The following is a 25616-nucleotide window of genomic DNA, read 5'->3' on the forward strand; positions in this document are numbered from 1 at the left end:
GGAGAGAATCAGCTCTACAACTCTGACCCCCACATGTGTGCTGTGTGACGTGCCCCCTTCCCGTGATAATACACACACAAAGTAATACCTAAGAATTTAATACAATCATTTGGAAATGTTTCAAAACCCTGGCGGAGTAGCTCCTTTCCCAGTTTTACCACTTTGCACTTTTACCAGTTGCTTTCCAAATTAACTCCAATGGGTAATGCTGTATTTGATGTGAAATTTTACCCCTTAGATCTACGTTCTTAGAGTTTCTCTCTCCCTGGTTCCCTCCCACTCTTCTACTCCTTTGCTTTTTACCATAATGTATTTATACTATAAGGGAAGAGTCTCGGAATTTTGTGTTTAAAGAGGCTAGAGCTATGTTAAGTGATTATTGGCCATTTAAAAACATGTAATAAAACAATTTCCCAAATCTTAAAATCTCTGTACCAGAATTTTTACCATATTTCGCAGGCAAGTTCATTCTGTAAACTCCTCCCCTCCCCCCATCACTACTTCCCTTGTAGTCTTTTTGTCCATCTTGCTCAGGCTCTGCCCAGACATCTATGAAGTATCCATTGTTTTGTCCATTCAAACCTCTTGCCAATTCCTAGTGATTATCTCTGCCTTCAAGATTTTATTTATTTTTGTGTATGTGTGTATATGAGGCATGTATATGTTAAGGGCACGTGTGTACCACAGTACACATTTGGTGGTTAGAGGGTAACCTTGGGTCCCAGTCCTCTCTGGCCACCTTGTTTGAGTCAGGGTTTCTTTTGTTTGCTGCTGTACTGTGCACTACTTACTGTCCATGAGTTTCTGTGGACTTTGGTTTCCACCTTCTATCTTGCTATTGGAGTACTGGGATTAGACATGTGCACCCATGTCTGGTTTTTACATGAGTTCTGGGGATCTGAACTCAGGTTGTCAGGCTTGCATAAAAAGCACTTTAGCCTGTATAAAAAGCTACCTTGCCTTCAGGAATTTAAAAGTGTAAACTCTAATGTTTAGAACCTTGCAGGATGGTCGGCCCTTTATTTTCAGGATTGATTCCTCTTCTCTAAACACTAGCTGTCCTTTCCTTCTGTCAGAACAGCTTTGCTGAGAGTGCATCCTCAATCCAACTCATCCAATTAGGACATGATTCAGTGCCTTAAAATTATTGGGGCATGCAGCCATCACCAAAAAATACTCTAGAGCACCCCTCCCCCAATCCTATGCCATTAGCTGCCATCTGTCCTCATTTCATGTTCTTACTCCTTAGCCCTGACCAGTGAGTACCATAAGAATAGAATTGAACAACCTGTGGCCTCAATACTGTGCTTTTCTAATATGTATGTCTAGAGCTGCCATTTCCCCCTTAGATGTCTGTGTTCCATGATTTCATTGTACTAATTACTATAAAATACTCTAAGAAAGAAATACAATCATCAAGGAAATAATTTAAGCTTTGTTTTCTTTTCTAGTTGACTTTTCAGAAATGGTGGCATACTCAAGAGCTCTCTGTGGAGTGGTTTTTGTATTTTATCCACTTTCGACTTTTCCATCAGAATAGTCACCTCTATAAGTTTTTCCTGGGAAGGCTGGTAGATAGGATAAGCTGTGACCTTTTCAAACTCTTTCTTTTCCTCCTTCTTCACTCGTGATTTGAAGAGAGGACGACCATGGCTGGGGAATTTTTGAGTCTTCTTTTCATCATTCTTCTGTTCTGTGAGTTCTCTCGCTCGAATCATTCGGTCTTTATGTCGCTTCATCTGCTCCTTTGCCCATGCTACTTTGGGCTTTTGGGGTACAGCTTTGTATGTTTTCTGGATATTTTTATTCTTTTCATCTTCTTGTATTAATGGTTTTGGGGAAAGTGTTTCACTTGGAATTCTCTCAGGGAGTAGTCTATATTTGTTGTCTCTGAGGCCTCTAGCCCGCTCAGCTCTCAGTATGTGTTTTTCTATGTGATTTATTTCTCTCTCAGATACTAGATAGTCCCATTTTTTTTCATTGTCTGATGTTTTTCTTCTTGACTTCTTCTCTTCCTCTGGGTTAATGTTCCATTCTGAATCTGGTGTATAATTCCATGCTTCTTTGATCATTTCTTGATGTTGTTGATAGTAGTAGGAATCTGCTTTAGCAAACCGGAAGTCAAAAGACATGGTCTTAAGTTTATCAACTGTTTCACTCTCCTGTTGTAACTCCTGGACTAACAGTTTTCTCGCTCGTGAAGAATGGGTGCCACCTAAACGCTTGTGAGAGGGAGTAATCAGAACTTTTTAAGTTGGATGTCCTTTATTTTAGTTCCATAGTACAGCTCTCAATGTCTGGCACTCTTATACCACACCCAGTTTGGGTCTGACTTTCTCCCCCTTTAAGCCTCCTACCCTCCTACCCCTCACACCCAGACCATGTTCTGTCCTAGGTGAGGACTCTGACTTAGACTTACTTGTGAAAATGGAAGCACCCAGCAGCTCCCCCTTCCCACCATCAGAGCCACCACCCCTCTATCCCAGACTCCACCTTCCTGCTTTTATCCTGGAAACATTCTTGTCTATCAGAAGCTAATTCTTCACCTGTGCCTGTTGAGCTTCAAGGGTTTCCCTCTGTCATCAGAACTGCCTACTGTGTTACTTAGATCAGCATAAAGTACCCCTTAGCACAAATGGTCTTCAAACAAGAGAGACTCTTCCTTACTTCATTCACATCCTCGGCTTTTACCCCTCTGCTATCTCATTTGCTGAATATCCCTGTATTTTTGTCTCCCAACCTTAGGGCTGCCCTTATTAGACTTACTAGCCTTACTCGTCTGTCTGTAAGGTAGAGCATGATGAGCCTTTCTTATGGATGCTTTCCCGTGCATGGGTCAAGCACTGATTTAGAGTAGAAGGAGAACTGAACGATTTATAAGCCACATTGAGAAGGTAATTCCCTGCTCTCACCTCTCAACTTCAGGCCTGGTTTGTTTGCTTGTTTACTGTTTTTTGTTTGCTTATTTTTCGAGACAGGGTATCTCTGTGTAGCCCTGACTGTCCTTGAACTCACTCTGTAGACCAGGCTGGCCTCAACCGAAATATCCACCTGCCTCTGATTCCCAAGTGCTAGGATTAAAGGTGTGCACCACCACTACCTGGCAGGCTTGGTTTATTTGATCTCTCTGTTTGCTTTTCTCCAGTTTCTACCTTTTTGAATCTTATCATTTCCAGCTTCATTCATGTTTTCCTTTAATTCGCCTGCCTCCACCACAGGGTGCTAGCCCACTTGTTATCTGAGTCCACATGTTTGTCCTGTCTTCCCAAGCCCATCAAACTAATGACTGTAGCCAGAGTGCCCAGCCATCACTGCTCAGAGAACCAAATGTGGAACTAAGCATGAGTCAGGACATTCTCCCCTAAAATGCTGGGGCCCTTTTTACTCCAGTAAACTTTATGATTTTATCACAGAATCCAAAGTTCATGGCAAATGGATTTCCTCACCTTTATTTTCTTTTCTAGTGGGGAATAGGAACCTACTGCAATCCGAGGGTCTTCAGAACACTTAGCCCAGGCCAGTCTAGGAGAAAAGAGAAATGATACTGGGATTGGAGAAAGATGTCAGGAAACAAGGTCTGGAATGAACTGCAGAAGGGAGTTGATTTGGGACCTGCTTTTCATAGGTAACAGAAGGCCCTTCTCTGCCAACAGGTAGAATTCTGTCTACGTTTAACTTCGGTCTTCACCAAAATGAAGGCATGTTTGTGCTGTGATTAAAGTCTACAGAAGGAGCCGTATTTTGTTTGGGGTTGTAGCTATCAGAAATAACTCTCTAACACCGGAAAGCCTGAGTTGCTGTTACTGTTTCAAATACCACAAAACTCTGTAAGGAGGTGTAAAAAAAAAAAGTTTTGATATGAAAAATTTCAAATAAAACTATTTTAATTGAAGTTACATATAAATATATATTAGATTTCCCACAATAGATACTTCACTATAATAGTTCATTTTTCTGTTTTTGTTTTCGAGACAGGGTTTCTCTGTGTAGCTTTTTGCCTTTCCTGGAACTCACTCTGTAGCCCAGGCTGGCCTCAAACTCACAGAGATCCACCTGCTTCTGCCTCCCGAGTGCTGGTATTAAAGGCGTGCGACACCACAGCTGGGCCTAGTTCATTTTTCTTATCACTTAAAATTGATTATTTATTTTGGTTGTGAATCTTGCCTTTAATGGCTGAGTCACCTCTCTAGCCCTTTTCTCTTTCTCTTTCTCTCTCTCTCTCTGTCTCTGTCTCTCTCTTTGTCTCTCTCTCTGTCTCTCTCTCTCTCTTTCTTAAGACAGTTTGTAAAGACACAGCTCCTTTAAGAGGCACCTTCCTGGCTTGGTGCTAGCAGCAAACGTGGGTGTGGCTCTTTAAGAGGCCCTGCTACAGAACACTTACATGGGGTTTATGAGCAGGGGGCCGTATGCTACTTGGTGGCATTGTGGACCCAACAACTTCTGAGAGCTGGGGTGGTAAACAACCCCCCCCCACCTCTCCCATGAGGCTAAGTTCTCAGGGAACTGAGCCGGGAGGAGCCAGGTGCCAACCACCAGGCACTATTGCCATACACTAAGCTGAGCAGTGCCAGTGACTAGCATAGCAGTTTAAGATTTGTTTCATGTGATGAAAAAACAACATAGATGTTCAGTCAAGATAGATCTAGATGGAAAAAAACCTCTAAATGGGTTACCGTGTATTTAAAAATGTACATAGACTTGGGAGAGAAAAGGGAATGGTATGGAGTAATAGAAAAAAATAGTTTAAAAATAATAAAGTCTTGTGCCTGTGGTGTGACGCCTTGTACAGCCTAGGCTCAGTGTGCTGGGCTCTGCTGATTCCCCATGGGAGACCTTGATTTGGGGGATGTGGGGATGTGGGGTGGCTTGGGAAAGAGGGCTGGAGGATGGTATGTGGAGTGAGTAGAAAATTTCTTAATAAAGAAAAATGAGCCGGGCGTTGGTGGCGCACGCCTTTAATCCCAGCACTCGGGAGGCAGAGCCAGGCGGATCTCTGTGAGTTCGAGGCCAGCCTGGGCTACCAAATGAGCTCCAGGAAAGACGCAAAGCTACACAGAGAAACCCTGTCTCGAAAAACCAAAAAAAAAAAAAAAAAAAAAAAAAAAAAAAAAAAATGAAAAAAAAGACAGAAAAATTTTTTTTTTCTGATTTGTAAAAAAAAAATAATGTCTTTAAAGAAAGAATAAAGTAATATAAAGGATAAAACCCAGGGGCTGGAGAGATAGCTCAGAGGTTAAGAGCACTGACTGCTCTTCCAGAGGTCCTGAGTTCAATTCCCAGCACCCACATGGTGGCTTACAACCATCTATAATGAGATCTAGCACCCTCTTCTGTATACATAATAAAAATCTTTAAAAAAAAAAAAAGGATAAAACCCATACAAAGATGGAAAATACACAGTGAGTTTGGATCCTGTATGTTACTGTGTTGTCTTTGAACTTTCTGATTGAATGACAGCTACTAAGACACACTGGATTATAAAAACTGCTGGATTAAACTAACCTATATGTTTTAAAAAAAAATATCTTTACGTCAAAATGGAAGTCAAAAGGTGTGTTGCTTTGGGGGAGAGGTTATGTTTTTATTTCCACAGGAAATGAAAGGCTAGGGTTCATTCAATGTTAAGGATGATCAGGTTCGACTGAGGAAGACTCCCTGAAAATCCCGACTGCAGATATAAAGACATAGAAGAACCATAAGACATGTGATATATACTTCACCTGCTCAAACATAAAAAATCATCTTTGGCTAACTTGTATACAACACACACAGTTTATACATGTGTGTTATATACATGTCTATTAATACACCCATGTATGTTACTTTTAAAAGTTTATGTATTTTCAGGACAAGGGGACCAGAGACCAATGAAAATGGATGGCCCAGGTGATCTAGTATCTCAAAATGCCTCTGTTACAGTTTTCTCAGAATTCTGCATCCAAAACAGATTCAAGGCTGCTGGCTGAGATGGACCAGCCTCACAGAATACTCCAGCCAAGACTTAATCATTATCCTGATTTCCTCAAGTTTCCCCCAAAGATGCCAGTTCCTCCAAACATCAGGAAGCAATCTATAAAAAATGACACCCACATTTTCAAAAGATGGGTTATGGATGTTTGTTATCATTTAAGGGCGGCTGGTTACAAGTTGTTATTGGTCACAGTCAGGAAAAAAGTTAAATTCAAAGATCTGTTTCTAAAGGAAAGAAAAGGGAGATATGATATAGAAAAAAAAAGGTAGATTATTGAATCTACTTTAATCCAAACAGCAACTATTAATCACAAAAGTTTACATTGGTATGGATTTTAGTTTATTGATACAAATTTAAAGTTAATTTTGTTATATTGTATACATGCTTCTACTCTTGTTTGGGGTATTGAATTTAGCAGCTCATTTAAAATGTAATTTATAATTAAATACAGATTAATAGTCATTTATAATAGTCAGAATTATAGTCAGGTATTTTTTTCAAGGTCATACACAGATATATTAGATAGTCTTCAAACACTTCAGAGATCTACAGAATATAGCATTTAATATGTTTAATAACCTAAGGCTTTTCATGATAGTGAGACACAACTGATCTCAACAGCACCAATCTACTTCAAAGAAGATGATGGGCATCGAAGAACCTCTGTATGGAGTTTTCTTTCTTTATAGCAAAAGCTAGCCATTTGGGCAAAGAAGCTTCCTTTGCCTCAATTGCTGACAGGATACTGTCCAAACAGGACCAGTAGGATGCAAAAAAAAGAAGAAAAAAGTGACTGCCAAACTTTGCCAAGATAAGGTAGGACATTCCTTCAAAATTCCCTGCTTCTCAGAAATGTCTATCAGATATACTAGGCCTGTAGGCCAAGGTTGGATGCCCCAATGTTACAGAGGAACTTTGGGTGACTGTCCAAGCAGCCAGATGTGATTAGGTAGCATTACACCCTTCTGGAGTCTTTTGAGGGAGTTAAAGACTAAATAATTAAACTTATAATTTTCTTTAGTTATAATAACAGTGAATTAGGTATAAAACTTTAGATTCACAAAGATTAGATAATAGAATATTTTCTCTAATTTTGTCTACTACAAGTGGACTGGCTATTGTAACTAATTCTTACTTGTTATATATAATTTTACTATGTTAAAGTTAAAACTTCCTTTATTTCGACAAAATGGGGAAATTCTGTGGAATAATTCTTCCATACACTGTGAAAACATGTTGTTTTCAGTATTAATGAAAAGCCGAATGGCTGATAGCTAGGCAGGATTTTCGAGGCAGAGAGAATGCTGGGAAGAAGAAGGGCAGCAGAGTTTGAAGAATTGCAAGCTAGATGTGGAAGAAGCAACATGGGAAGTTCATAGATGAGGCAAATGAGCCTTGGGGCAGCACATAGTTGAATAGAAATGTGTTAATTTAAGTTGTAAGAGCTGGCTGGAGACAAGCCTAAGCTATCGACCAATCAGCTTTTTAATCAACAATGAGAGCAACACATTTTCTTTTTTTTAAAGATTTATTTATTTATTATTTTTACAGTGTTCTGCCTGCATGTGTCCCTGCAGGCCAGAAGAGGGTGCCAGATCTCATTATAGGTGGTTATGAGCCACCATGTGGTTGCTGGGAATTGAACTCATGTCCTCTGGAAGAACAGTCAGTGCTCTTAACCGCTGAGCCATCTCTCCACCCCCGAGAGCAACACATTTTCACAGTGTATAGAAGGATTATTCCACAGCACAGGTTCTCACTATGTAGTCCTGTAACTTATAGAAACATCCCTACCTCTGCCTCCACTATGCCTGGGTCTAAAATTTACATTTTAAATAGATTTTAAAACAACTGGAAGACAAGTTTTAAAACTTAATGAAGAAAAATATGACAGGAAAATTGTTCTTTAGGATGGAGTAAAGTCACATTAACCTGATTAGCAAGCTAATTAGTGCTGTTTTGTCAACTTAAGCATAAACACTTTTATCAGCAATAAAAGGTTTTTATAACAGAACTGAACAAAACCTGTCTTTAATTTCATTTCTGCTACTTCTTTAAGAGTTTATGTTTCCATAGCAACATTTATTGAATTTACACTAGGTAGTGTTACAGAAGCCTACATGGAATTAATTAATCTTCTACACAGTCTTAGGCGGCTCATATTCATTATTCCCTATATGTGGCAAAGAGAATGGAAGCCATGAAAGATAATGACTCATTAGTGGTCCTAGTGTTAGTTTCTTAGGCAGTTGAGTCCTACGGGACTCCATTTGTTCCCAGATACAGACATAGATTCTTTTGCCTACATCCCAAAGGGAGGGAACACTTACTGTTCCTCTGCACTCAGACCAAACCACTCTGAGTCTGCCACCATGGGCGGCTGTGAGATGACAGCTCTCGGCGGCGGTCCATTCTGCGGTGGTAGTCTTGCAATGCATGTTCTCCTCAAAGCCCTCGTGCTCACTTGTGCTGGCTCTGCAGTCTGAGGCTCTTTCTCCACGGTGTTCCTGGCTTCAGCCATTGTCCTGCTATTTGCCAGCTCCATGAACAGTTTCTTTGCTCTTCATTCTTCCTCCCAGCCCCTTCTGCCCTGAGCTCTGATTTCTCATTCTCTATTCTGCAAAGAACTGGTTTCTAACCACGGAATTTCTGCCCTCAATTCAGATTTTCAACTACCTACTGTTGATCCTTGAGGATGCCTTGGGTTGATTTCTAAGGCAACGCAAAGCAGTCACCACTTTCTGTGTGTCATCACTATCACAGAAGGAGCCTACTATGAGGTGGTATATGACGATATAGTCTGTTGGCAGGAAATGGACTTCCCTTTGTGTGAGCTGTCAGCAACTAGAAGGAACCATTTCTTAAGACATAGGAATTCAACTACAGTATATGTAGTCAAAAACAGTTTCTAATAGCATCTTGTCAATTTTTTGTGCTTTAGAACATAAACTGTACAAACTCCATGTGAATGGAACCAGTAGAAATACTTGATCATACATATCTGTGTTGTTGGAGGCTAGATGTATATGCTGATGGTCCAGTCATATGGTGTCATATATTAGCTGGTATATCACTCAGCTAAATACTGCTTTGATAGAGGTTTTATTGTATCTTTAGTCACAGTATTTAACTTATACTGATAAGTGACCAGCATTTAAAGACAAGGAAGCAGAAAACTCAGTGTTAAAATACAAATTAATTAAAATCATACTAAATTCATGACATTTTATGTGTGGAAATTATTCACCCCAACAAAATTATCCTGTAGTCCATTGAGATATTTCTAGCTCTTAGAAATACAACGTGAAAAGGAGAGTTTGTAATCAACCACGACCTTGCTTTTTATTTAGTAGACATCTGTCCCTCTCAAAATATGCTGTCTACAAACAAGTACTTGAAACTGCAGGCTCCAAACGAGCATCCAGAAGCAAGGCTCTGAAAGTAGATATGTGTGTCTTAAGTTTAAAAAAATCACGCTGCACAGTAGTGGCGCACGCCTTTAATCCCAGCACTCTGGAGGCAGAGCCAGGCGAAACTCTGTGAGTTTAAGGCCAGCCCGGTCTACAAAGCGAGTTCCAGAATAGCCAAGGACTGTTATACAGAGAAACCCTGTCTGGAATCCCTCCCCCGCCAAAAAAACCCCCCAAATCAACATACTTCAAATATTAGGTCATAAAAATTGTTATTTAAATTTCAAAATATTTTAATATTTACTTGCTCTCTAAACCTAACATGATCATTTATCATTCTTTTTCTTTCTTTTGGTTTTTCAAGACAGGGTTTCTCTGTGTAGCTTTGCGCCTTTCCTGAAACTCATGCTGTAGCCCAGGTTGGCCTCGAACTCACAGAGATCTGCCTGCCTCTGCCTCCGGAGTGCTGGGATTAAAGGCACCATCACTGCCCGGCCATTTATCACTTTAAACTTTATAGAAAACCACGTCACTCAGATCAGTCATGTGCTACTAGCAAAAACTTTACATACCCAGAACCTGATCACACTGTATTATCACATCTGAAAACTTACTAGCCAGGTACTGTATAAAGTGCTAAGAGGCATCATCTTGTGAAAACAGAATCGAGGCCTGTTTTTTGAGACAGGGTTTTTCTGTGTAGTTTCAGTGCTTGTCCTGGATCTTGTGCTGCAGAGCAGGCTGGCCTCTTTGTTTCGTTCTTAATTTTATGGAAAACTATCTAGTTTTTTACTGTGGATTTAAAAAATAAAATTTTTTAAATTTAATAGACAGGGTTTTACTATGCAGCCCTAGCTGGCCTGAAACTCTTTGTAGTCATGGAATTCAGAAATTCCTCTTGCCTTCACACCTAGTACTGTGGATTTGTGTGTGTGTGTGTGTGTGTGTGTGTGTGTGTGTGTGTGTGTGTGTGTGTGTAGATGTTCAAGTTCCCTGCCCCTAGTTTGACAAAGTTTTCTTCATGAATGAGTTCTTTATTACTGATACTGTCATATGATTTTTCTTTCTTTACCTGTTGATATGACGAGTTATATTTGTTGTTTTTGTAATGTTGAGTCAGCTTTGTGTACCTGAAATAAACCTCATCTGATAATAGTCATTTTTTATTTTTTATTTATTTTTTATTTTTATTTTTTTTTTCGAGACAGGGTTTCTCTGTGTAGCTTTGCGCCTTTCCTGGAACTCACTTGGTAGCCCAGGCTGGCCTCGAACTCACAGAGATCCACCTGGCTCTGCCTCCCGAGTGCTGGGATTAAAGGCGTGCGCCACCACCGCCCGGCTTAGTCATTTTTTAAAAGCTTGTTGGACATGATTGCTAATATTTTGTTGATTTTTGCATGAATGCTCATTAGAAATAATGGTCTATAGTTTTCCTAGCATGATGCTAGCCTTTTGAAATCGGTTAGAACATATTTCATCTGCTTTTCTCTTCTGTAATAACCTGCAAGGAACTGGTATTTTTTCCTTAAATATTTGGTAGAACTCACTAGTGAACCCATTTGGGCCTTGTGTTAGCTTTTCATAGTTGTGAGATACCTGAAATAAACATGAACAATGGGGGTTGAGGCATTTCATATTTAAACTAAGACAGGCACAGAGTTTTCTACCCCCCAAAGGTCATAAATTATTGACTCAATATAGGCCTATTCCTATTTTGTCTTTTATGATTTTTGGTCAATTACTTCTGTCTTAGTTAGGTTTCTATTACTGAGTTAAATGCTATGACCAAAAGCAACTTGGAGAGGAAAGGTTTATTTTATTATACAGTTTTCAAGTCAAACTCCATTACTGAAGGGAGTCAGGACAGGAACTTAAGGCAGGAACCTGGAGGCAGGAACTGATGCAGAGGCCATGGAGAAGTGCTGCTTACTGTCTTGCTCAGCATGCTTTCTTAGACACCTCAGGACCACCTGTCCAGGGATGGCACCATTCACAGTTGGCTGGGCATTCCCACATCAATCACTATATTAAGAAAAGACAATACAGAACTGCCTACAGGCAAATCTTATGGAGGCATTTTCTCTACTGGGAGTCCCTCTTCTTAGATGACTGGTACGTGTCAAGTTGACATAAATCTAGCTAGGGCCGTTTTTTTTTTTTTTTTAAAGAAATTTATCTGTTCCCTCTAAGCTGTCATATTTAGGCACAAATATGTATTAATAATCTTTTATTACCTCATTAATGTCCATGGGATCAGCAGGAATTTTTTATTCTTCTCTTCTGGGGATCAACCCTGGGGCCTTGTGTTTCTTGCCCTTCCTTACCTATGATACTGGTATTTTCTCTATCTATCTATCTATCTATCTATCTATCTATCTATCTATCTATCTAGATATCTATCTATCTATCAAAGTTTATTTATTATGTATACAGTGTTCTGCCTGCATGTATGCCTGCACTCCAGAAGAGGGCATCTACCATATCATCAGATATGGATGGTTGAGAGCCACCATGTGGTTGCTGAGAATTGAACTCAGGACCTCTGGAAGAGCAGTCAGTGCTCTTAACCTCTGAGCCATCTCTCCAGCCCCTCTATTTATTTTTAACTTACTGACCTTTACCCACTTTTTTGTTTCACTGATTTTTCTCTCTTGATTTCTTTAATTTTACTGATTTCTGCTCTAATTTTTAATCTCTCCTAGTTTTGGATTTAATTTTCTCTTTAATTTCCTAAGGCAGAAATGTAAATTATTGATTTAAAATTTTCTTTTGTAATGTATTCATTTAATGCTTTAAATTTTGAAATGTGGCTGATTGCATCTCACATATTCTAAGCTGTAGTTTAATATTTTGAAATTTTTATTCAGAGTTGACTCAAACTTGCTAGCTTGCTTTCTTTGAGACAAGGTAGCCTTGGCTTTCTTGGAACTTGCTCTTTGACATAACAGCGTAGGCTCAAACTCACAGACATCCTCCTCCTTCAGTCTCCTGAGTGTTGGGACTGCAGGTGTGCACACTCCTCTTTAAGTGTTATTTACAAGTGTTAGTTTGGAGTTTTCTAGAAATCTAGTATAATTTCACTGCACATATTAGATATAATTTTTGCTCTTTCAAATTTAAAGTACTTTTTCATAATCCAGAATGTAGTCTATTTTAGTATGCTGTGTGACCTGGAAAAGAATGTATTCATTCTGCTTTCGTTGGATGGATAATTTATAGGTGTCAATTTAAATCCAGTTGATTGATTATACTGTTCAATTCAACTGGTGATTTTCTTTTTTCTTTTCTTTTTTTTTTGTTTTTTTTTGAGACAGGGTTTCTCTGTGTAGCTTTGGAGCCTATCCTGGATCTCACTTTGTAGACCAGGCTGGACTCGAACTCACAGAGATCCGCCTGGCTCTGCCTCCCAAGTGCTGGGATTAAAGGTGTGCACCTGTAGTGGGTAGCCATTCCAGCTTGGATCTGGAAGTTCCAACCCCCATTGAGACTCTGGCAACTGCCACGCCTACGAGGCGGGGCGAGGGGAGGCGCCTGGGGACCCGAGAGCTGGATGGGCCAGCGCTCTCTCTGTGCGCTCTCTCAGTGCCGGGACGCGGGACGGTGAAAGGTGGATTGTGCAGAGCTCCGGAGAACACCGCTGGATTGCAATACACCTTCCCCAGACCCTGCGACCTACCCATTACTTAATTTGTGAGTTACGCCCTTAAATAAATATCCTTTTAACTACGTGGAGTGGCCAAAATAATTTCTCCAACATGCACCACCATCGCCCGACTGATTTTCTTTAAATTTCTTCAACCAGTTCTCTTCTGGACCTGTCAGCTACTGAGAGGAAAATACATCTCCAACAATAAAAGTTGATTCACATATTTCTCCTTGCAGTTCTATCAGTATATACTTCATATACTTTGCCACTCTGTTGTTATGTGTACACATATTTAAGGCTGTTATACCTTGAATAATTTGTCATTTTATCATTATGTAATATTCCTCTTTATCCCTAATTTGTATTGGTATTGGGTCTTGTCTACAAAACTGATTTAGTGGTTTAAAGTTTCTCAAGGCATGATATTTTTACTCATCATTCTCATCCATCTATTTTTGTTTAAAGTGAGTTTCCTATGGATAACATTTATTATTATTTTGACAAGGTCTCACTATGTAGATCAGACAGGCCTTTCAATGCGTTTTCCTCCTGCCTCCACTTGTTAGCTGATAGGAGTCCATGTATGTACTACATCCATGGGTTTATGTTTTTGTGGGGCTGGGTAGTATACCCAGGATTGGATTTAGAGCCTAGGTAAGCACCCTGTCATGGAGGTGTGCCTGTCCAGGGACAGTTGGTTTTTTCAATTGCTGTATTTTGGTCACTGGCATCTAAAGTAACTATTGGTTAGATTGTTGTCATACTTATTAGTTTTCTATAAGATTTTCATTTTATTTTATTTTATTTTATTTTTTATTTTTTTTAAAGATTTATTTATTTATTATGTATACAGAAGAGGGCGCCAGATCTCATTACAGATGGTTGTGAGCCACCATGTGGTTGCTGGGAATTGAACTCAGGACCTTTGGAAGAGCAGTCGGTGCTCTTAACCTCTGAGCCATCTCTCCAGCCCTTATTTTATTTTTTTAAGGTAGCCTTTCCCCATGTAGCACTGACAAGCTTTGAACTCTCAGTGTAGGTCAGGCAGGCCTTGGCCTCCTGAGTACTGGGATTAAAGGCATGAGTCACCTTACACATACACAAGTTTGTTTTATCATCTTTCTTTTCCTGCGTTTCTAAGTTTAGTTAATTATTTAATGATTCCATTTTCTTTTTAGCATATTTTCTATACTTCTTTTCTCTTTTTAAAAATGGTTGCCTGGCTGGATGGCAGTGGCATGGGCTGGGCATCGGTGGCGCACGCCTTTAATCCCAGCACTTGGGAGGCAGAGGCAGCAGATTACTGTGAGTTCGAGGCCAGCCTGGTCTATAGAGCAAGCTCCAGGACAGGCACCAAAACTACATAGAGAAACCCTGTCTTGAAAAACCAAATAAATAGATAGATAGATAGATAGATGATAGATAGATAGATAGATAGATGATAGATTGTAGATAGATAGATAGATAGATAGATAGATGATAGGTAGATAGATAGAGAGATAGATAGAGAGATAGATAGAGAGATAGATAGATAAGTAAGCGGTTGCCCTGAGTCTGTAGTGTATGTTTACAATGGATCCAGGTCCTTTTACAAATATAATACACTACTGTATGGGTTCTGCAGTACCTTGTGATAGAGCATCTGCAGCTCTAGCCCCCATCCTTAGAAGCCTACTGCCATTCATTTCCAAAGCTAGAATTATCACATTACTTATCCATAAACTATAATTACGGAATACAAGTTGCTATTATTTCAAATCAATCATTATGTTTAAGCAATTCAGATTTAGAAACAAATTATTTTACATCTATTTTTCTTTGCCTAGGGCTCTTCCTTTCTTTAGAACATCTGAATCACCAGACTTGCATTGTTTTCCTTTTCCTGAAGAATTTACATTTTATGCAAAGCAGACAGACCAGAAACACATTTCTTCATGGGAAAGTCTAGATTTTTCTTTTGTTTTTGAAGGGTAAGTTCTCTAGATACAGAATTCTAGGTTTTCTTTTTCTTAGAATACTTAGAATATTTCATTCTTGTTTCCAAGGTTTCTGAAGAGAATTCAGATATACAGAATATATGTGGTTTTTTTTTTCACTTTATTATTTCATTATTTTCTTTGATTTCCTGCAGTTTGAGTATGATAAACCTCTGGGTTGCTTTGAAAAAAAAATCATTTCATGTGTTCTTGTGTACACATGGCAGTATATTTTTACCACTGTGCAAGTGTGGAGATCAGGGAGTAACTAGTGGGAGTCAGTTCTCTCCTTCTACTGTGTGGCTCCAGGGATGAAATCTGTGGAGGATGAGACTTGGCAGTGAATGCCTGTCCCTTCTGAGCCATCTCATCAGCCCTATGTGTAGCTTTTTGGAGGCATTTTCCTGCTTGGTATTTGGTAACTCTATTTGGAAAATTCAGATTTAAATAAAACTAAAAATTTTGTTCCCCAGTGATATGAGCTATATATAGGTGCTCAGTAGCCACATGTAGCTAGTGTGTACCAGACTGAAGGTCCAGGCAGGGCAGCTGGGAAAAGGGCAGGCTGGGACAAGAAGCAATTTCATCACCTGACTCAGAATGACACCTAACTTAAAACTTCTGAGTTGTTTATTTTAGAATATCGTGTACTTTTGGACATATTGGAATATTATATAATTCTGGACAGTGATTGACTCTGGGTAACTGAAATAAGGAAAAAAAAGTGACGCCAGTACAGTTCACACCTGTGATTGCAGCACTTTAGAAGTCCAGGCAGGCAGAGCTAGTGGAGGCTAGTCTGGCCTAGTTCCAGGACAGCCAGAACTACATAGGAAGGCCCTATTTCAAAAGGGAAAAAGTGAAACTAAGGGCTAGAGAGATGGTCCCGCAGTTAGGAGCTCTGGCAGGGGCCCTGGGACCAATTTCCAGTATCTATGAGGTGGAGCACAACTGTCTGTAATTCTGGTTCCAGGGGGTCCGATGCCCTCTTGTTGATTCTTTTGGCATCAGACATAAACTAGTAGCGCGCATACACACACACACACACACACACACGTACGCACGCACACACGCACGCAAGCAAAAGTACTCATACACATAAATAAACAAATTTTTTTTTAAAAAGTGAACTGATTTCTGGGGTGTGGGATAGGGGAGCTACTATTTAGGAAAGGATCAAAAAGCCGTTCTTCCCACCTTCTGGGCAGGGCATGGCGTGTCCACGGCATGCTCTTTTTCAGTCAATCCACATGTGCTTGCTTTTATTCAAATCAGAGCTTCTCTGGGAATAGCCGGGCAAGAGTTAAACCTGCCATTGAAACAAAACAAAACAAAACAAAACAGATGAAGCTTTTCATGAACATATGGGCACTGAGCTGCAACAAGTTATCTCCAATGTTACCCTTATACACTGCAAGGTCATCTCTTAGGTTCTTTAACAACTGTCTGAAATACAAATGATGCTCCACAATGTTAAGTCACCAGGCCAGGAACTACAAAACTTAACTAGACACATCTCCAACACAGACAACCTTAGGCCCTAAGGTTTAGGGTCAAAAAACAACGAAACTTGGGGCGATGGCGCACACCTTTAATCCCAGCACTTGGCAGAGCCAGGCGGATCTCTGAGTTCGAGGCCAGCCTGGTCTACAGAGCGAGATCCAGGTCAGGCTCCAAAGCTACACAGAAAAAAAAAAAAGGAAAACTAAAAAACAAACAAAAACCACTGAAACTTAAAAGTCTATATATTTAATATTAATATACATTTAGTATATATTTAATATCAGGTGCGGTGGTGCACACCTACAATTTCAGCACAGTGGACCCTGGCGCAGGGGTGTACAGAGTTCTAGTCCATCCTTAGCTCCATTAACAGTTGAAAAAGTTTATTCACAAGTAGGAGAGAAGGCTCAGTGGCAGGAGGCAGAGGAGGACTTGGTTCCCAGCACCATGTATGGTAGCTCAGAACTCTCTGCCAGGCGGGTTCCAGAGGGTGCAATGCCTTCTGGCCCCCTCTGGCACTGGATGAAGGTGGCACACATATCTGATATTTGCAGGCAAGACAGGCACAAACCATTTTTAAAAGTTTGTTTCGTGATTTTACTTTTTAGACACTGCAAACGGGAAGTAATGTTATTGTCGACTGTGGAAATTATGCCAGACAAGACTTAAACTGTGGTACCCAGAGGGAAAGGCTAAGGAACATTACCATGGCAGAAGTATGCATTCATTTTTATACTTTGCCTCACACCCTGATTCCCTAAAACATGCTCCTTATAACTGGTTGAAAATTGGAGGAGACCCATGGCATGAATTCAGCCTATACAAATGTTTGGCCTATAGAGTAAGAAATTCTTTTTCAGTGACATTTAAATATTTTGTGCATAAACCACCACCTGGATTTCTACTTTCCCTTTAAAAGGTACGTGGCACTTCATCGTTAGCTAATTTTTTTTTTTTCGGTTTTTCGAGGCAGGGTTTCTCTGTGTAGCTTTGCGCCTTTCCTGGAACTCACTTGGTAGCCCAGGCTGGCCTCGAACTCACAGAGATCCACCTGCCTCTGCCTCCCGAGTGCTGGGATTAAAGGCGTGTGCCACCACCACCACCACCACCACCACCACCCGGCCATCGTTAGCTAATTAGCTCCTGCTAAGAGTTCTTTCAATTCTAGTACCCCTCACTGTCTCGGAGTGTTTCTGCTCTTCTACCTATAGCATTTAAGGCAGCTGGTTTGGAAAAAAAAAACAAAAAACTCCAGCTCAACCTTTTCGGGTGGTCAGGCGGAGTGGTTGGTTGTAAGCGGGTAACTTTCCACCCGAGTCCTGCGGAACGTGACTGGGGGGAACCCCACTCTGGAACCTCAGTTTCCATATCTCTAGAACGGGCTGATAACTCGCGGAAGTGCTGGGGATTGTTGATTGAGCAAGGAAACCGCGGGGCGCAGACCCGGGGCTTGCAACCTAGGCTGGCGTCCAGAGGCCCCGTCCTGGGAGCGGGCGGAGAGGCGCGAACCCGGCACCCGCCGCCGCACTCTCGTCCCTCCCGCCTGGGATCCCGCGCCCTGCCGAGGTCGGGCCCCAGCTCCGAGAGGCGTGGCCGGCCCTCAAGCCCACAGCGGCAGCCATGGCCTCGGTGGTGGAGTACAAGGGCCCGAAGGCCGGCTACTGCTGCGGCTACTGCGAGTCCCCGGAGGGCAAGGCGTCGTGTGGTGAGTGTCCCGCCGTCCGGGGGGGCCGGGGCCGCCTCCCGCCAGGCTCTTGCTACGTCCCGGCAGGTCCCTGGCGCGGGGTGGAGGCCGCTGGTCACCCGACTCCAGCATCCCCGGCCCCATTCGTCTCTCCCCTAGCCTGCCCTCCTTCCCATCTCGGTCTTCCCACCTCAGCGTCTCAGATGATAGCCGCCCCTCACAGAGGAGGAACGGAAATAGCGGACAACTGCCCTCAGTCAATATGGCGCGGGCGGCGTCAGTCGCGAAGGTTGCCAGGTCTCTCCGGCCCGCGAGCGTTCGAGCGGCTTCGCGCGATCTGCCGAGGTGCGCGCGCGCGCGGGGCATTGTGGGGCGGTGGAGGCGGCGGCGGCGGCTGTGCGGGACTGGGTGGCGCTGAGCCGGCGGGGTCGAGGCGATGGCTTCCTGGAGCGCGCCTTCTCCCAGCCTCGTAGAGTATTTTGAGGACCGGTCCTTTTTCCACTGTGGCTATTGCAAGAATAAATCGGGCAGTCTCTCCCATGGTGAGCGAGCGGGGCCGGCGGGCGTGGGAAGCCCCGCAGCCGCGGCTTTGGGGGGTTCTGCGGGGTGACGCTCCGGGGACTTGGGCGGCCGCAGCCTGTGGAGCATCGGGAAGAACCCCGGGTGTGCTCCGCCCTCGCTCCGGTCACTGAACAGCTGCTGGCCTCTGCGAGACGGAAAGGGAGGCAGGGAGACGGGGAGGCTCCTTGGAGCTGGCGGCTGTCCTGCATCCCCGTGCCCCCCCCCATGGGGGCGGGAGAGCCGGGGCCTCCAGCTGCCAGTGTGGAGGGGGCGTGTGCGTGCACACCTGCGCACTGTCATCTTTGGATAAGTGTGCCTGGGAGAACACACTGGGAACCAGGGTCGCTAGACTTGATTGCCCCCCCATCTGCTGGATATATATTATATATATAATATATAAATTATATATATATATATATATATTTAATCAGGGACTCATAACCCTGCCATTCTGTCAACCCACCTCGAAGAGCACAATAGCGTCAACATACGGTGTTCTGTCAGGATTCGGGTTCCTTTTCTTATTTTATTTTATTTTTTTGTTTTTTTCGAGACAGGGTTTCTCTATGTATCCCTGGCTGTCCTGGAAGAACTCCCTCTGTAGTCCAGGCTGGCCTCGAACTGGCAGCCTGCTTCTGACTCCCCCCCCTCCCCCGCCCCCCCGGGTGCTGGGATCAAAGGGCGTGCGCCACCGCCACCACCACCTGGCTAGGATTCAGGTTTCTTAAGGAAGATTTGTTTGTAAACTGAACATCGTACTTAATGTCTCATGTGTCATGATTGGCACACACGGAATGTAGGAGGAACGATTTAATCCAACGTGGAAAACGAGATAACTGAAAAATATAAATTTAGGTTAGACGTTTGTGCATTTTGAAAGACTGGTGGAGTATGGTGTGCTGGTTTACAGATTCATTAAACGTGTTTATTAGGTAGCCAGGCAGTGGTGGCTCACGCCTTTAGCTCCAGCACTCTCGAGGCAGAAGCAGACGTGTATCTACTTAAGTTTGAGGCCATCCTGGTCTGCAAACGGAGTCCCAGGACAGCCAGGGCTACACAGAGAAACCCTGTCTTGGGAAACAGCAACAACCAAACGTGTTTATTGGGGAACAGTGTGTTATTAGGCGAGCTGTGGTCTTGGGTAGACAGTTACACAATCATTAGAAGTACCGTTATGAAAGACCAGTTAAGTGGAAAAATGCTTACATTATAGGGTTAAATAAAATAAACAGGATGCAGATGGTTTACGTGACAGCTGAGAGGATTAAGGCCCAAAGAGAAGCACCTCAAATAGTAACAGTGGCCGCCTTTGAGTGATAGATGACTATTCTTTTTCAGACTTTTAATGTTCTGACTATAATATCTGTAGGACAATGCTACAGTAAATATGACTGAAATTGATACTTTAATAGGGAGACCTTATCACCCCCTCACCCCCAGTAATTGGCCAGTATAAATGTTTTGTGTTTCAATATTTGTGGGAGAAAAGTCTTTTCATCTAGAGAAATAATTATAAATTTCTAACATTTCATTTTTAATATTCACTGTAGGGCACTCTTCTGTTGGGTGACTGATACTCCTATTTTAGACCTGACTGGCCTCAAACTGCAGAGGCTTAATTTGAGGTTTAGATGAGAAAATTGCTGGTATTAGAGTGTGACTGCCATTTGAAAGCTATTAGTTTGTTTTCTGTTGTTGTGATAAACACTATGACCAAATGCAGTTTGGTTGGTTTGTTGGTTGTTTTTGCTCCTTGAGGGCCCTGCCACCCAGCTCCCAAATAAATCACTCACAGAGACTTATTCTTACTTATAAATGCCCGGCCTTAGCTTGGCTTGTTTCTTGCTAGCTTTTCTCAAATTATCCTATCTATGTTTTGCTTCTGGGCTTTTTCCTTTTTTTCTGTTTATCTTACTTTTACTCTTACTCCTTTACTGGCTGCGTGGCTGGCTGGCTAGGTGGCTGGCCCCTAGTGTTCTCCTCTCCGTGTTCTCTTGTTCTTCTTTTCCCTTGCTCTTTTTTCTTTTTCTTTTTTTTTTTTTAAAGATTTATTAATTTATTATGTATACAATATTCTGCCTGCATGTGTCCCTGCAGGCCAGAAGATGGCACCAGACCTCATTACAAGTGGTTGTGAGCCACCATTTGGTTGCTGGGAATTGAACTCAGGACCTCTGGAAGAGCAGTCAGTGCTCTTAACCACCGAGCCATCTCTCCAGCCTCATCTTTTTTCTATTTATTCTCTCTGCCTGTCAGCCCTGCCTATCTTTTCTCCTGCCTCTGAGTGCCTGAGCTCTTTATTAGACCATCAGGTGTTTTAGACAGGCACAGTAACACAGCTTCACAGAGTTAAACAGATGCATCATAAAAGAATGAAACACATCTTTGCATCATTAAAACAAATGTTCTACAAATGTAACACATCTTTTTTTTTTTTTTTTTCAGAGCTGAGGACCGAACCCAGGGCCTTGTGCTTGCTAGACAGGCGCTCTACCACTAAGCTAAATCCCCAACCCCAAATGTAACACATCTTAAAAGAATATTCTACATCAGGGGCAGAAAGGGTTTGTTTGTTTGTTTATTTATTTATTTATTTATTTATTTATTTATTTATTTATTTTCCAAGACAGGGTTTCTCTGTAGTTTTGGTGCCTGCCTTGGATCTCGCTCTGTAGATTAGGCTGACCTCGAACTCAGAGATCCACCTGACTCTGCCTCTCGAGTGCTGGGATTAAAGGCCACTGCCACCCGGCAGGTTTATTTATCTTACAGCTTACAATCCATCCTGAAGGGAAGTCAGGGCAGGAAGTGGAGGCAGGTACCTCGAGGCAGGAACATGGTGGCAGGAATGAAGCATAGGTCGTGGAAGAATTGGTTTACTGACATTTCTATTGGACTCTGACACATTTCTCCCCATCTGCATGCCATTCTATAAAGTATGCTCCTATACATATCTCTGATATAATTTCCTTAATTTACAAAAGGAAGAAAAAAATCCTTGTCTTTTTAAACCTAAAGTTTACCTAAAGTATACCCTTTACGTGTTAATTCTCCTCATCTTTGTTTTCTCTCCATAGTTTCATAGTTATTCCACAATATTCCTAATGTCAGATTCCCTGTCATCATCTTTTTGTTCCCTTGGGATTTGAGTTACTGTCGGTTTACTTACCTAGAATGAGTATTTCTATATATGTTTTTATTGATCAAGCCTGTGCTGTACATATTATGCATAACAATTATTAGAACTGACATTCTTTTGTGCTGGTTAGTTTTTTTTTTTTTTTGTCAGCTTTCTACAATCTAGAGTCATCTGGGAAGAAGAAACCTCAACTGAGGAAATGCCTCCATCAGATTGACCTGTATGCAAGTCTGCTGTGGCAGTTTCTTGATTAGTGATTGATGTAGGAGGGCCAAGGTCACTGTGGTTGATGCCACCTCTGGGCAGGTGGTACTAGAGTGTACAAGAAAGAAAGCAGTCTAAGCAAGCCCTGGAGAGCAAGCTAGTAAGCAGAGTTCTTCCATGACCTCTGCTTCAGTTCCTGTCTCCAGACTCCTGCCTTCAGATCCCTCCCTCCAGTTCCTGCCCTGACTTCCCTTCGTGATGGGTTGTGAACTGTAAGATGAAATCAACCCTTTCTGCCCCAGACTGCATTTGGTCATGCTATTTATCACGGTAATAGAGAGTGAACAAATGACAGCTCTCAGATAGGTGAGACCAGTGTGTTAGCTCATTGGAGAGACCAAGGAAAGTTGGTGTGATGAAGTCCAATTCCAAGGAGAATCTAGATTTCTGTCAGAGAGACTTTATTAATCTTCAGTTAAATGGAATTTGAGTCACTTTTGATGTATTTGATTCTTTAGTTAGAATAGATTTTGTTTTGAGACAAGGTTTCTCTTATGTAGCTAAGGCTGGCCTTGAACTAATAGAGATATAACTGCCTCTGTGTCTTTGAGTGCTGGGATCAAAGGCGGGTGCCACTACACCTGACTTTTTTTTTTTTTTTGGACATAGGGTCTTATGTTACCCAGGCTGGCTTCAAATTTATTATGTAGTTCAGACTGGTCTTAAACTCTCTTGGTCCATCTGCCTCCACCTGCCTTTACTTCCTAAGTTCTGGGATTACAGGTTTGTGTCACCTTTCTTATCTTAAGAATAATATATTTTATTTTTGTTTGTGTTGTATGTATAATGTTCAGCGTGAAGTGCATACAAATTTTTCACTACTCCAGTATGAATGTTCTAGAATTTTAGTCTAAATTTGCCATTTTTATTTTTATTAATTTTTTTATATAGGACCTTACTAGGTAGCCCTGGTTGCCCTGGAATGCAGAGATCCACAAGACTCACCTGTTTCTGCCTCTGGAGTACTGGAATTAAAGGTGTACCTTAGCACACCTGATCTAATTTACCTTTTTTTTTTTTTTTTAAAGAACACTTAGAATTCTAAAAAAAGAGTGCAAATTAACATGGTACTTACTTTTTCAGGCATGTGGGCACATTCCATGACAGTGCAGGATTATCAGGATCTTATAGACCGAGGATGGAGAAGGTAAAGCTCTTTAACACAGATTCTTTCTGCTATTGCTCAGTTGTGTCTTATAACTGCACAGTGAGAGTCGCCTTCAGAATACCTTAAGTTGTAAGGAAGTTTTAAAAAATGTTTATTATATTCTTTTGTGTAGTTGATTTTCTCAGAAATTTATTAGCAAAGTTTAAAAAATTACACATAAAGCAAAGTGCATTATAATGAACCTTGTGTGCTTATTACTAACCTTTGACAGTTACTGGAATTATTCTAGTCTTTCACTAATTTTCCATGCTGTCCCTCCTCTACAAAACAGTTGACAGCAGATTCCATGCTAATTATTATTGTAGAAAGCATATTGGTACAGATATAGCTAAGAAGAAATAGTTTTCCTTAGCCAGGTGGTGGTGGCACACACCTTTAATCCTAGCACTCGAGAGGCAGAGGCAGGTGGGTCTCAGTGAGTTCAAAGCTAGCCTGGTCTACAAAGTAAGTTCCAGGACAGTCAGGACTGTTATACAGAGTAACCCTGTCTTGAAAAACCAAAAAAAAAAAAAAAAAAAAGTTTTCCTTTTAACTTATCTACCATACCTTTATCAACTTATAAAATTAATACTAATTTTTTGCTGAGTGTGGTGTCTGATGCTTGTAATTTCAGCACTAGGAAGCAGAGATCAGAGGTAGATGGATATGTGTGAGTTTGAGACTAGTGTGGTCTACATAGTGAGCTCCAGGCTAGCCAGGGACTGCATGGTGAGACCCTGTCTCAAAAAAGCGAAAACAAAAACAAAAATTAATATAATTTTTTGGCACTCATTTAAAAAATTGTTTTCAAAAGATTTTATTACTGTGTGTGTATGTGTATGTGTGTGTATGTGTGTGTGTGTGAGAGAGAGAGAGAGAGAGAGAGAGAGAGCGCGAGCGAGCGAGCGAGCACCTTTACCTGGTGACCTGTTTTGCTGGCTTACTGAGTTTTGATTATTGTCTAGATTCACGTCTTTCTGTTTCTGTATGTTGTTTTGGTGTACATGTGTGTAGGGGCTGACTTGAGAAGTTTTCCTTGATCGCTCATCACCTTATGTATTGTAGCAGGTCTCTCACTATGTGACATTTTGGATAGTTGAGCTAGCTAGCTTGTTCCAGAGATTCCCTATCTGTGCCTCCTGCAAGCCCACATTACAAATGGCTGCTTGGCTTTTGGGGATTTGAACTCCAACCTTACGCTTACACAGCAAGAGCTTTTATTGCTGAGCCATCTTCCCAGTTCCTAGATCGTCTTTTAAAAAATTCCTTTTTTATGTTTACTTATTTGTGTTTGGGAATGGGCTTGTGTGTGCTACAATGTATATGGAGGTCAGAGGACAACATATGGGATGTTGGTCTTTCCTTCTACCATGTGGGTTCTGGGGATCAGATCAGGTCATCAGTCTAGGCAGCAAATGTTTTCATCCATGGAGCTATCTCACTGACCCAAGATTGTCTTAAACACACACATGCACACAGACTCACAAACACATATCACATACATACATACACCCAGTTGATTAATTGATTCTGTAATTGTTCATGCGTTGTGTTTCTTGGTAGGATTTTTTTGTTTTGTTTCGTTTTGTTTTATTTTGAGACAGTGTATACTATGTACCTCTGACTGGTCTGGAATTTTCTGTGTAGACATGGGTCTACTTCCTGAGTACTAGGATTAAAGGTATACACCACTGAGCCTGGCTGGATAGTTATTTTTAAGTAACTTAAAGGAAAGTTTTTTTATATAAATGTAAACAATAATGAAGCATTAAGTACTGAATGCCAGTATTCTCTAAAGCTGGGATTGAGTGTGCCAATTAAAATGTTAACACTCATTAAATTTAATGTGAGTCTCAAAATGTAGATGAAGGTAAGATGTTGTAGGATTTTGGATGACATGACAAGGATCCTTGTTAAGGTAAGAATGAGCCATTCAGCGATTTTATATGAGAGTGAGGTGAGGAAATTTGTTTTAGAAAGGTTCATTTATAAGTCAGAGAGGTATTTGAGAGGACACTCATGGAGGCAGGAAGACAGAGTTCCAGAGAAGAAACAAGGGCTTCTGTCTTATGTTAGTGGAAATGAAGAGATGACAAATTTAAGATATATTTTACACATAGAAATCTTTCTAGTAAGATATGGTGGTGAGTCAGAGTCATGATGTCTTCAGCATACAATATGGTAACAATAGTCTAAAATGACCCTCAGGTTCCTGGCTTGAGAAATGAATCAGTGGTTCTACCACCAGTAGGCCTACAGTGCCTATAAATGAAGCTTGTTTTGTGGTACTTTATGCTAGCACTTGTGTGTGTCAC

General features: G+C 41.4%; 2 protein-coding genes across 12 annotated transcripts in view; one reads left to right on the forward strand and one right to left on the reverse strand.

Annotated features, from left to right (window-relative positions):
* Window positions 1-1241: 1241 nt before the first annotated feature.
* Window positions 1242-18486, reverse strand: LOC114692458 (putative uncharacterized protein ZNRD1-AS1). Of its 3 annotated transcripts, none has more exons than XM_028868203.2 (4): window positions 18381-18484; window positions 16201-16312; window positions 3447-3522; window positions 1242-2222 (listed from the first exon to the last, which is right to left on the reverse strand). In XM_028868203.2, the coding sequence occupies exons 2-4, from the start codon at window positions 16230-16232 to the stop codon at window positions 1416-1418; spliced, it is 915 nt and encodes a 304-aa protein (XP_028724036.1). In that variant the 5' UTR covers window positions 16233-16312; window positions 18381-18484; the 3' UTR covers window positions 1242-1415. The 3 variants fall into 3 exon arrangements, 2 of the variants coding, with proteins under 2 accessions (XP_028724036.1, XP_028724031.1); XR_003734423.2 differs by having other exon boundaries at window positions 1416-2215; window positions 18381-18486; XM_028868198.2 differs by lacking the exons at window positions 16201-16312; window positions 18381-18484 and adding an exon at window positions 8302-9461.
* Window positions 17832-25616, forward strand: part of Ate1 (arginyltransferase 1) — a 135672-nt gene continuing 127887 nt past the window's right edge. For 5 of the 9 annotated variants that reach the window (XM_037209959.1, XM_037209986.1, XM_037209971.1 and 2 more), the window contains exons 1-2: window positions 18551-18732; window positions 23238-23301. In XM_037209959.1, the coding sequence (XP_037065854.1) occupies window positions 18627-18732; window positions 23238-23301 (170 nt within the window). In that variant the 5' untranslated portion in view covers window positions 18551-18626. Of the gene's footprint in view, window positions 18212-18550; window positions 18733-23237; window positions 23302-25616 lie in introns of those variants that run through there. The other 4 variants (XM_037209967.1, XM_028868163.2, XM_028868170.2 and 1 more) reach the window with 4 other exon arrangements.

This window comes from Peromyscus leucopus, chromosome 1 (assembly GCF_004664715.2).
Source record: "Peromyscus leucopus breed LL Stock chromosome 1, UCI_PerLeu_2.1, whole genome shotgun sequence".
Classification (NCBI taxonomy): domain Eukaryota; kingdom Metazoa; phylum Chordata; class Mammalia; order Rodentia; family Cricetidae; genus Peromyscus; species Peromyscus leucopus.

Coding starts and splice junctions, on each gene's coding strand:
- LOC114692458 (XM_028868198.2), bottom strand. CDS start 8,516: ATGGAGCTGGCAAATAGCAGGACAATGGCTGAAGCCAGGAACACCGTG. Junction 3,523..8,301: donor GGTCTGAGTGCAGAGGAACA/GTAAGTGTTCCC, acceptor CTTTTCTCCTAG/ACTGGCCTGGGCTAAGTGTT. Junction 2,223..3,446: donor CACTAGAAAAGAAAATAAAG/GTGAGGAAATCC, acceptor CCCTCTCACAAG/CGTTTAGGTGGCACCCATTC.